Source organism: Trichomycterus rosablanca, chromosome 27 (genome assembly GCF_030014385.1).
Source record: "Trichomycterus rosablanca isolate fTriRos1 chromosome 27, fTriRos1.hap1, whole genome shotgun sequence".
NCBI lineage: Eukaryota > Metazoa > Chordata > Actinopteri > Siluriformes > Trichomycteridae > Trichomycterus > Trichomycterus rosablanca.
In genome coordinates this window covers 2,273,113-2,286,139 of record NC_086014.1, presented here as the reverse complement: position 1 = coordinate 2,286,139, position 13,027 = coordinate 2,273,113, and the positions used below count along the sequence as shown (strand labels likewise).

Here is a 13,027-nt window from a genome sequence, read left to right as displayed (position 1 = left end):
TGAACTTTTGTTTTGTTTTATAAAGTCATAAGCTGTAGAGATGTTCATAAATCATTTAAGTAGATTATTTAGTAGTAACAGCATGCTAAACAATGTATTATTATACATAAAAAAGACCTGACATTTTTTACTTCTCTTTTTTAATGTGTCAGTGTGTGAGGATGCTGTATGCTGTATTTCCCTTTATGTAATTATTTTGCATCTACTCATTGTTGTTTGGTTGACAACAATTCATTTATTTATTTATTTACCCGTAAGAAACCCATGCGGACACGGGGAGAACATGCAAACTTCAAACAAAAGGAACCTGTAACGGGGCGAGCGGCTTCTGCCGTAGTTTGGAATGACTACGTTTCCCACAAGCCACCGCGCTCATCGGTGAAGATTTGCAGCACCTGTGCACGCTGCTATATTAATGCGCGTTTCCGACAGCGTGGCTTTTGATACTGCTGTTGGGTGTATCAGCGCGGTATAGCGTTATATTAATTTAGATATATTCAGAATAGAAATGTAGAAAGAAACAGTTGTACGAAGATATGGGAAAAGTAGTTTCGCGTTTCTCGCTCTTTAGTTTCTGCCTCCGCGATCAGCGTGGTCGGGATTCCTCTCACACTGATCGTTTATTTTGTTCGTGAGAGTTTGGTTATTATTTTAAGTAGTGTAGAGGCTGAACGCGTTTTAATTTCGCTGTGTACGCGGATTTATAGGCATAATATTCTTCCTTTTGCATTGCTGTCAGCGTAGCGCAGAGTATTTTGCGCATATTCCTCCGCCGTCTTAGAGCGATTTAGTTACACAATCACTACCAAACTCCCTTGAAGTTCTAACTTTCCTGCACCGTGGGTCCAAACGGTGTCTAAACTTTATTTTTCACTCACGGTTGGGACCCACGGTGCAGGAAAGTTAGAACTTCAAGGGAGGTTGGTAGTGATTGTGTAACTAAATCGCTCTAAAACCTTGTTGTGAGGCAGCAGTTCTACCACACAAGCCACTGTGCTGCCCTGGTTGACCACTTTCAGAATTAAATAACTTGATTGTTTGTACTAGAATAAGTAGATTGGGATGCTCTATCCAGCTCGGTGTACTTTACGAGTTGTGTTTCTTATCTTGCCCGCTAGGTAGAGCATATATATGTGTCGGTTTAGGGTGGTTCAGTTACACAAGCACTACCAAACTCACCTGAAGTTTTAACTTTCCTGCACCGTGGGTCCATACTGTGTGTGAGTGAATAATATAAATAAAAGCAATAAAGGTAAACTTTATTATTATTCACTCACACACCCCTTACAGGACCTTCTTCTTGTTAGGCAACAGTGCTACCCACTGTGCTGTCTGGGTTGACAATTGTGTGGGTCCAAACTGTGAGTGAATAATATAAGTAAAAGCAATAAAGGTAAACTTTATTATTATTCACTCACACACCCCTTACAGGACCTTACAGCAGTTCTACCACACAAGCCACTGTGCTGCCCTGGTTGACAACTTTAAGAACTAAATGAACTTTAAGATTTTTACTAGACCTAGTACATTGGATACTTTATCCAGCTAGTATAGGTATTCTATGGTGTTTCTTACCTTGCCCGCTAGGTAGAGCATATGTGTGTCTGCATCATAAAAAGGGAAAAGCAGCCCAGAAAGGCCGTCTATCTCCTCCTCTTTTATTGGCATGGACAGATCCTCCTGAAAGTCAAAACAGAATGATTCAGCAGGTTATAAATGCAATTAAATGCATCATCAAAACAAAGTCTAGACAGGACTGGCAACACTACTGAGTGAACATAACTGAAGCAAACACACTGAAACCACTCTGGTGATCCTAAATTTTATCAGTGTTTATTTTTACTCGCTGTCCTGGATGATCAAAGCTTTAACTGCACCATGTTAAGCACATGAAGCTGTTTAGTTTCAACCATAAAAACCTTCAGCGGTGTGAGAAACCTGAAGACGCTGGAGATTGTATATTTATAAACCAACTGGGCTTGTGCATTGGGTTAAAAAACACACACACACACACACACACACACACACACACACACACAAACACAAGTAAGTGGATGCTCTTCTCACCTGATCCCAAAGTGCAATCTGGCGCGTGTTCCAGCGGGACACCCCTGTTGTTAGGAGGCGCTTAAGGTTGCCCAGGAACACCACACGGTTCACCTTGTGGTTCTTGCAGCTCGCCTCCTGCTCAAATCACCCACAGGGTACAAAAATATTCATGATGATGAGTGAAAAATCTGTTACTGCCACCTGCACTACATTACACTGTTTTGATAAATTAAGTATAAAACCTTTTTTATATGAAACGTGTTAATGTTTTATATTTTGATGAGATGCTATAATCTAATTATTATTCGTGATTGAGTAAGGGTGATCTGTTGTGGGGTTAAAATAAATTAAAATAAATTCCTATACAGAAAATGCAGTAAGTATTCATGCACTCATCCATTTCTCTCTAAATATAAAACCCCGCTTAGAACATCAGATGACCTCACCTGTAAAACCTGACCGGAGCGAGGTTCGATGACGCGCAGCTTCTTGTCCTTGCAGCTGGTGGCCAGCAGACTTCCATCAGTATTGAAGGACATGCAAAGGATCACATCCGTGTGACAGTCAATCATCTTCACCGGCTCACCAATCTCCAGGTTCCAGATCAGGATCTACAGCAAAGCGTAAACACTGAAAATTTTAATTGTATATTGAATATTGTAATTGGTTATTTATGGGGTTAAGGTCAGAGCTCTACACCAAACTCATTAAACCATGTTTTGACAGATATTGCTTTGCCCACAGGGTCACAGTCAGCTCTAAAGAAAAGTGTCTTCTCCAAACTGTTGCCACAATGTTATCATGTAATTGATATAGTTGAAATTGAAATTAAAAAACACTGATTTCGTGCAAACAAACATTAAAAAAGTAAAGAAAACAGCTGCTCTTATGTTACCTTGTAATCATATCCTGCGCTGAACAAGATGCCGCTGCTGGTCGGGTGCCATTCTACAAGACCTACTCGCCTACTGTGGCCGTGCAGCTCCAATATAGCTTCAGTCATATTCCTCCTCAAGCCACCATCTGGAATCTCCCAGATTCGTACCTAAAACACACACACACACACACACACACACACACACACACACACACACACACACACACACACCATGTAATAATATTATCATGGAACACTCTAAAATATATTTTTATTTATATTTGATTTCTGGTGTTAAAGGTATTTATGTTTACAAGATTAAAACATCTGAAACATCTTGTTGAGCCTCACATCAGTGCTCATCGTGCACAGGAGTCTGTCATGTTTGCATTTAAGATTGGTGTCTAATGTGAATGACAGGAGAAATGTAAACACAAGTGGTTCAACTCTTGTGTTTGTCACTATTGCATAAAACAAATCTAAAATGCTCCCCGTCTTCTTTCCCCGACTTAAAACATTAACGTTACACCTACATTAACGCTCCCCAGTTTTTGGATAAAAGCAGCGGCTCCACAGAAACAACAACTAGACGGCGAATGCAGAAGATTTTAGGAGCGCTAGAAATTTTTTTATTTTTTCACTGAGCTCAGAGGGAAGTGGGTACGTTTAATTTAAAAATGTAATAATCTTCCTATTAGGATTATAAACTGGTGAGTAAAATCAGCAAAATCTTAGTTTACTCGACGATAGATCATTAGTCACTCAAATGAAAAGGAAGTGTAATTGTTAGTAATCAGGTAGGTCTGTTATATTTTTATTTGTTTTATTACTAAAGAGTCTGTGGACCCGTGTTTGCATATTTTTACTCTATCTGGTCCCCAACAGAAAAAGTTTGGACACCCCTGGTTTTTTTTACCAACTAAACAAACTTCATGGTAAGTTACTATTTAAACCTTTTAAACATTAAAATGAAAATTTACCTTCTGTGACTGAATTTTAGCCTATAAGCTGTCTAACTAGCGAACTAGCTGTCAAAAAGATGTCAATGTTATTATTAAACTGATGTATTTTATTGTTTTTGGACATCAACTGATGGTTACTTATCACTTTATATTTAATATTTAATCTATATTTAATCTGGACCGTGTACTGTATACTTGGAACTGCACCTTCCTGCACTTTTAATTCCATTTCATCTGGTTATTTTGTTTATTTACACTCAATCCATCCATCATTTATAACTGCTCTGTAGCTATGCAGTATATGTAAAACTCAGGTTACACTCAACCTGTCAAAAGTGCTTGTACTTTTTCGAATTTATATTGTTGTATTTCTTTTCTTTATAGTGTGTATTTGATTTGATTTGATGTACAATGCTACTGGGACACTTAATTTCCTTCGGGATCAATAAAGTATCCATCCATCCATCCATCCATCCATCCATCTATCTATCTATACCAAAATTACTTCATTTAACTCTGGGTGAAACTGAACCTAAGGATGCTTGATTCAACTATTTACAAAATATATTCACTGTTTAAGCGTCCTGTTTATTAAATAGGCTGTAAAACCAACAACAAACAAGCTATTAAATGTTTAAATATGTATAAAGCTCACTGAACCCAGAAATACACTTTCAATATTACATATATATTTTGGCCCCTTTGTATTGGTTATGGCCCTTTAGTGGGCCCTGATTTTGAAAACATTGCCATTTTCAACCACTGCACCTTAAAAATTCAAGCAAACCAATCACAAATGGGTCTTAATCTGCCATTTCTGGTCCCAAATATGTAAACAGACTTGTACTTTGTGTGCATAGTTGAGAATGTTGGACCTGCTATTTCCTGAATGAAAATTGAAGCTGAATAGAATCTCCTGCTGGCTCATGTACTGGGATTTGAAAGGATTATGGGGTTAATATAAAGAGCTTTGGCTTTATTAGAGCTTTTGACCCAACATGACTGAGTAATAACGAGACAGAGACTCTGTGACACCGCTTTATTATTTTTTTTCGTAAAGGATCATGATTAAATTTGCACTTAACCTTTGGTTTGAATGAGATTTATCATTTGATACAATAAATTAAATGTTTTAGGGAAGCATACACAATTCATACTCTAATTGTTTCTTTAACTGTGTACACTTAATAGGCAAAGAGTGACTGGATTTGTCTTTTATTTAGTTCTTCTGCAGTGGTGTATTACATTTATAGCACATTAGTTTGTAAGTTTTCTGATGTTTTCAATTCCTGATTGCAAATTCTGGTCAAGGAGAGCAAGGAACTAGCACCCTGTTTTTCTGTGCTTTTGAAATATTTCTTTCACATACTATGCAGTAGTTGGAACAATTAAACATTGGCCATAGCAGATTTTTGGTGACTGGTGTAGTTTTACTCACAGATGAGTCTTCTGAGCAGGATGCAATGATGTTTTCATAAAAGGGGTTCCACTTGATATCCAGCACATTGCCTTGGTGGCCGCAGACCTTTGGGTGGTGAGGGTCAGTTCGACCAGACTGTGCAAAAGAAAAACAAGAAACATAAATATTTATACGTAAAAGATTTCTGCCACAAATTTAGAAGGTGAGAGGAACTAAAGTAACCTGCACATCATAACAAGATACTGATAAACCATGATTCCCAAAAGTTTGCTATTCTACATGTAGATAAATGACATGTCATGTGAGGTCATTTTCAGTGAAATGTATCAGCTGGGCTTTTCTGTAATGTGTTTAAACATCCAGGGAGTGGCGCTGCTTTCTAGCACTCAGACTCATTGTGATTATTAATGGTGATGATATGTTTCATGCCACATAAATTCATTGGCCTTTTTGAGGGGTCATGTGGAGTTTGTAGTGTAGCGTAGACACTAGTGCACCCATATACTTCCCTGAATAAGGTGTGTCCATCACAGGACTGAGTATAAGCAGCTGAGACTCAAGCACTAGTGCTGTTATGAAATATATCCTGTACATTCAAATGCAGATATACTTCACAACTAAGATGTTGCACTTGTGACCTCCTGGGGACACACAAAACCTCATATGATGATCCTTTAATTATTTTAAAAAGAAGCTACACAAAATTAAACTAACCCTGTAGTTAGATTTATTCTCAGACGACGGGTTTCCTTCCTGCTCTAACAGACACAAAGGAAATCATTATTTCTTTTAGTTTTTGTAATAATCAGATAGAATTAGCACAAGCGTTGCTCAAGGGCACTTTCATCTGTGAGACATTCTCTGAGTTCTGACATTCAACTGATGACTTTCTGCTGATTTCCCACCAGGCATCAGAACCCACTGGGACAGACAAATAATAAAAAAAAGACTTCATTAAGAAAGCAGTTTGTAAGAAGCCTAAATGATTAATTCAATAAAAACAACCCTGATTTCAAGTTGTATTTTATAAAATGCAATAATAAAATTAAGACTCTGTAAATAGTTAATTTTCTTAAAACTTTATTTAACTGACAAACATACAAAGTAATGAGTTGTAATGCTTTGGCTGACTGACCTAATTGTGTTTTGTAAATATAAACAAATTTAAAATTTGATGCCTGTAACAAAAAAGTTGGTACAGAGACCTGGTCAGGGCCACTGGGGGTTTGGTTCAAACATAGCAAATCATGTCTGTGTAAATGTACGGCTTGCTGTTAGCAATGCTAAGATTCGAATACCAACTAGCATAATAAACCACTAAGACACCTGAGCGCTAGGTAACGTAGGGTACTGTAGATTAAACCAGGTGAAGACGGACCAGACAGCAGGTGGGAGTGAGTAATGACAAGGTGATGGGGCTGAAGGCCACTATCCATCTAACAAACATGTTCATATTTTTAGGACTGTTGTAATTAAATTTACCATAGAAACTTTGTACCCTCTTTTTTCTTGTCAATTTAGACATATCAAATTCCCTCTTGCATTGCATCTCATGCATGTGATTCCTGCCACTTTTCTGCACATTTCTTCAGTGCAGCAGAATGAATACGATGTACGATTATAAACACACAGCCGAATAAAAAGCCCATTGAGCTGAGCTGGGTCACAAAGGTCAGCAGGAAGACTGGGAGGGGGCAGCAGACCAGAATGGACATACTAAGAGGATGCTGGAGTTTCCTCTGAGACACTCAGTTACAGGAATAGAAGGACAAAGGTCCTGAGTGACACTTCTTTTCTTAATGTGTTATTTCATTTTACTGCTTCCTTTCTGCTTTACACTGAATATCAGCACTAAAAGCCCTGATTAACAGTCTGTTAAAATAAATTTTACCCTGTAGAGTTAATCAAAGATAATTTTTCAGTTAATTAGTAGTTTAAAGAAATGTGTAGAAAACAAGCCCACTAAGACACGCCTTTCTTTGTTTTGAGGTATTAGTTTGAGTTATTTTGATATTTTATGTTTACCCTATGAACTTTATAGATGTTTGTGTACATTTCTAAATAAATGCCTTCAATGCATCACAAAAAAGTTGTGACACGGGCAAATTCAAACTAGGCATGCTGTAAAATGTAAAAAAAAGAAAAATATCCAAAATGGATGATGCTGTCATGAATTCACTGGATATTAAGACTTTTTCTAATGTTTCTTTTATTTCCAAACATGGGTCAAGCTTTGCCACTTTGCAAAAAACTGCATGATCAAATGGTCGCGGTGGAGCTTGAATCAGTGACCTACCTTAATCTGTGATCTACCACCTCCCTAGTTTTCTATTTGGCCTTTCTTTTATTTAGTGTGGCTGCAGAAATTGTGATTGAGGAAAGAAAAAATTTAAAAAATGCATGAAGAGTTTTAATAGAAATAGACAGACAGAGAAAGACAGAAGCGAGACAGAATCACAGATGTGTTGGCTGAAGACCAGCTTGTCCTGTGCTGAGTACCACACGCAGTCCTCACCCTCGCTCACGCCTGTCTGTAGCACACGTGAGTTTAAACACTAATTAATTCAGTCAGCCGCTGTAATCGTGAGTCAAACAAAAGACTGCACGGAGAATCTGTGTGATTATAATAATTACACTCGTACAGTACAGTCAGTCTAGACTTCTGTTTAGGAAGCATTTTAATGCCTCATAGTCTCATACTGTGTCCTCATCAGGGTCACAAAGGGTTTAAAAACACGGCATGAACAGACTTTTATAGCGTGTTTGGTTGTAAGGTTCGTAACAGGTATGTGGGATAATGACAAGATCATCACATGCTACATGCTAAAAATAAAAAATTTACCTATTGGAACTTATCTGTGCAGCTGGATTTGGAATGGTCATTTTATGCCTTTAAAGTCAGGCTCTTTTTTTGGGTGGTGTTTCTGTTGTTTTGTTCACCCTGGCATATTTTATGGACAGCTACCAGGGTGTGTTAGCCACATCTTTAATAGTCAGTTTTTACAAATTAATGTAACGACATCCTGGAATAAAGACGGTGTTATTTACATCATTGATGGTCTCATATTGACATGTTGTGCTCAAACCAGGCAGCTCTTGTAACCAAAGCAGTGGAGAGCTGCGAGGAAAGCAAGCAGGAGGCTGGAAAGTACGTGTCACACTTTTTGCTAATTAACACTCGGTTTTATTCTGCCCAGGAGGTGCGAGTGTGCAGTAGCACATTATGGTGAACTTCCAGTATCAAGCGGCCTGGGACTGGTCAGAAGTGCTCCTTATATCCAGTCATGCTAGGAAATGAAGTCTGGGCAGTACAGCCTCCTCATGCTGTTAGCAGTAAAGAAGAAATTGCCCTGGTGGAACATTTTTAAGATTGTGGTTGATTATACCTTGGCACCTTAGTGTGGTCTAGTCTGGTTGTCGGCATTTTGCTTGGTTTTATTTTACTCGCCGTGCGTCATAAGCACGCAATAGTTTTTACTGCTCTTTTAAAATTCTACTTTACTGTATTTTCCTTTACTTTTTATCATATTACCCTTAGCCTTGTACATGTGTGTGGAGAGGTAGACCAGAATTTCTGATGGTTAAACCATTACTAATGACATCATTATGCATGTCACACATTTTTCCATTTCCTTTTTTCTGATGGCTGCATGATGGTGGTTCCATTTCATAATCTAAGACTATCTGTTATAAGCAGGATCTAGTTCAGTTGTAGCCTAGTGGTTAAGGTACTGGACTAGTAATCGAAAGGTCACTGGTTCAAGTCCCACCCTTGCCAGGTTGCCACTGTTGAGCCCTTGAGCAAGGCCCTTAACCTTAAACTTTCACAGAACAGTTGATTCTTTGCTGCCCAAAGCTGCAGGTCCGGAACCAAGATCAGGTTACATTATTTTATTAACTTTTATACTATAAAATTCTTTGTATGTCACGCATTAGTGAACCCACACATCGGATTACCTCTTGGTTTGAAACTTTTGGTTTAAGATTGTAAAAAATGTGAACTGGACCTAAAAAGTCCAGCACTGGAACCATAACGGTGGACAAAAGATGAAAAAATCATGTGGAGATACAAAAGAAAGGAATAACCAAAAAAACTTCCCGAAGGACTCAAAGAAGAAGAATAAAACGAAAATATCTGTGGCAGGATTAGAGAGAATAAGAAAAGACTCTCACCTCCTGCAGAGATTGGATAAAAACCCAAACGGAAATTTGAGGCACAGAGGGCAGTGCCTCTCTCGCCGGGCCATCCTCTGACCAAAGGCCTGGGAAGCCTGTTGGAGGCCTACACCCTGCAGAATGAGATCATTGACCGAACAATGGCACAGAAGAGCCGTCCCGCTGCACCACACATTAGCTATGTGACTTCTAGTGATCTTCACAAAAGTGCCATTGATAGCTGATTGCGTTTGGTTTGAGAGCATGGACGGGGGTGTGGGAGCCCGATGGGCAGCGTAGCGTGACCGGATACAGTAGTTAAACGGAGCTGATTGTGATCATGCTATCTGTGTACATGTTAAAACTGTCATAGAAATAAGTGTTGGACTTTATTTGGAGATGAATTAGCCTGTGTGATTCACTTTATACAATGATCAGCTTTAACATTATAATCAGGGGCCTAATATGCTGCCGAAACAGCTCTGACCTGCTGAGATTTGGACTTCACAGGACATCTTAAGGAGTCTTGTAGTATCTGGTATCAGAAAACTACCAGTGGGCAGCTAGGTGGCTCTGTGGGCAGCCTCACAGCAAGAAGGTCCTGGGTTCGATTCCCAGGTGACCCAGGTCTGGGTCCTTTCTGCATGGAGTTTGCATGTTCTCCCTGTGTCTGCATGGGTTTCTCCAGGCACTATTACACCCCGTTTTCTAATTAAGAAATGCTAATTATTTCATGTTTAAGAAAGGAACTCTGCCACACCATAGCTTTATAATAATATTTGATATATTTGACTCAGGTGTATGATTCATTTAAACAAAATGTAAATACAAAGTAAAACAGGAAATAATTTTTGGCATTGATAATTTTTTGGCCACAAATTTAAACTAATCTGGTGGTGAAACATAAGGCATAGGCTAGTGAGTACACAATTTTTTGAGGCGCACTGGTCAGTTAAAAAGATTCCATAAGACAAAAATGACATCAGAATGATGCAGACAGATAAACTTAACGGCTGCTGGCCACCGCTGATCAAAGACAGATTTTACTGTGAAATTGCTGATCTTTAAAAGGCTCTTTTAAAAAGAATTTCTAGAGATAAAAGCCTGAACTTCTTGGCCCTACTTGAGACAGATAATTCCTTCCATTCTCTCAGAGCGCTGTTCATTTTGCAGGCTACAAACAGATGTTTAAGGGGTTACTGAGCAATCGGAAGTGGTCTCATTTGCCTTGTTACAAAGTGGGGATTACTGGAATGGATTCCATTCTTTGCTCTGTAATGAGAGTTTGACTTGGCATTTTCTCCAGACTGAAGGATTTAAGCCCTGGAGCAGAACGGACCAAGTATCATCTAACGGGGTCCCTGGGACAGAGTTAGCACTAACAATAATTCTGTCAATGGTTTCCTGATTTGGAAGAAAAAAGAAAGCTTGTTTACTTCAAACGGTCCTGCAATCAGGGGCTTCAGTAAATCTGAACTCCTGACAACGGGCATGTTGGACATCTCATTACAAAATAATAGGCATTAGTGTAAAGCTACCCCCCTCTCATCTTTGTGGTTGTTAAAGCCTTTAATAATAAAGGATTGAAATACTTTATTAAGTAATAAAGGACTGAAAATGACTAGATTGTGTGAAAAATAGGGGGAAATATAAAAAAACAAAACAAATAAATAAATAAAAGGTGGTATCACCAAACTGTGCAGTGGATCTAAGACAGCAAACCCAAACACCCTGGATTTAACACACTTATGTTTTAGCTTCACGGATCCTCGGCTGTAACTCAGAGTTCTGAATCGTGTTTAACTTTCTAATCAAACCCACACGATTGTGTCCAAACCCACAAAAACTTCTCTTGCTATATTTTTTAAGTGTGCCGTCAGTATAAATGCAGCCTCTCTTGTTCAGTTTAATCTCCCCTTTGTTCGGGTCCTTCGTTCACCCATGTTCGTGAGACAGATTGCTCAGACAGAATGCAAATGCCAGTCGAGAGTTGGCAGCGAGCGCCAGGCGTTACCTGAGTGACCGGGATAACGACGAAGGCCCCTCCTCCGGCACTCTCCGTCACTACGGCCAAGAACTTGCTGTTGACGGCGCAGAAGTGGTTGTCATGGACGTTCTTTGTGATGGGGATGCCTTCGAAACAGTGCTCCCGGTTGGCCACTTTGCCGTAGACGTTTCGAAACTTGGAGCTTCGGTAGGTCGGGCGCCATGACATCTGCAGGACAGTAAGAAAGAGGGTCGAAAAGTATTAAGGATCTGACTCGTCCATTGCTCAGCTATTAAAATCCAATATTTAAAAAATCCACACAAAAATGAATACACTATGAAACCACTTTGAAAGTCAGTTCAGTATTTGCTGTTTAAATAAATAGAAAAATAAGCGCACTTCAAATATTAAAATTGTTTTTTAAAGCAGAATATTTAGGGAAATACGGCGACTCAGAAGAAACAAAAACTGAGTTCAGAGAAATGTTTACGATTTTCAGAGTAATGTTCGTCTATTGATTAGCACAGAGTATAATGGATCAACATGGTTAAACATTAAGCCTAAAAATGAGGTGATTACAAAGCACTGGCTTGCATTATTAAGAAGCCTTTAAGTAAAAACTTTCTGTTTTTTCACAAATGGATACTGTCGTTCCCAAAAGGGATGCAAAATCTGTAATGCTGTTTACAGACATGTAAATGTTTTTTTTTTAATCATCAAATTCATGACGCAAAATAGAGACGCCTTAAGAATTCCTAAATACATTTGTGATTAAGGATGATGTTTTGTACATGTTGAGATTTATTTTAAAACATAATATCTTTAGCTGTACACATGAACTCGGGGCCGACACAACATGGTGCTGTGCCGTTCATTTCTAAGTATATATATATTTTTTGACTGCTCCAGTTTTTCAGGAGTGGACACAGAGGATTGGGCACAGTTTTTACACCTGATGCCCCTCCTGACTTACGCAACCCTTCTTATTTTTTTATCCATGCTTGGGACCTTCACTGGAAGCACTGGCAAATGCACCTCCCAGTGGCTACTTTTAGACTTTGATCTATTCATTTAATTTTAAAATGTTTACCAAGATAATTGCTCCAGTGTTCCAGTAAAGAACTCCAATATTCATGACATCAAGAACCAATCAATCAATCAATCAATACAGACTCATTTCCTAGTTTGTGACGCACATTAGCTGGCTCAACCTTATGCGCCACACCAAACCTCCTGCCACTAAAACAACAGGAGGTAAAATTAGTTTTAAAGGCTTCCTTAAATTACAGCCAATGCTCAGCCACAAACAGATGTGTACGTGGGATTCCTGCGCTAATGAGGCGACTGTACCACTCAAAACATGCCGGAGGAGACTGACTAAAAAGACTAAAAGATGTATAATCCTGTTTGTCCCTGTGTGTCATTATGAAGAGGGCATCACTCATGGCTGAGGATGGCATGTGTGTGAGAGGTCGGTCATTAATCTGGCACTAGCATGTACGTTAGTATGCTAAAGACAGGCGGATAATCACTTCTTGCTTGCTGCAGAGGAAGCATGAGTGGCACTCACATTAATA

The 13,027-nt window shown here is 38.9% G+C and overlaps 1 protein-coding gene across 1 annotated transcript in view; it reads right to left on the bottom strand.

Annotated features, from left to right (window-relative positions):
- The window catches only part of coro2ba (coronin, actin binding protein, 2Ba), a 34,408-nt gene that overhangs the window by 6,115 nt on the left and 15,266 nt on the right, over positions 1-13,027 (bottom strand). Inside the window, exons 2-7 of the mRNA XM_062989546.1 lie at positions 11,478-11,678; positions 5,327-5,443; positions 2,945-3,094; positions 2,496-2,660; positions 2,068-2,184; positions 1,576-1,680 (exon numbers count right to left, since the gene is read on the bottom strand). Of these exons, the coding sequence (XP_062845616.1) occupies positions 1,576-1,680; positions 2,068-2,184; positions 2,496-2,660; positions 2,945-3,094; positions 5,327-5,443; positions 11,478-11,678 (855 nt within the window). The remainder of the gene's footprint in view (positions 1-1,575; positions 1,681-2,067; positions 2,185-2,495; positions 2,661-2,944; positions 3,095-5,326; positions 5,444-11,477; positions 11,679-13,027) is intronic.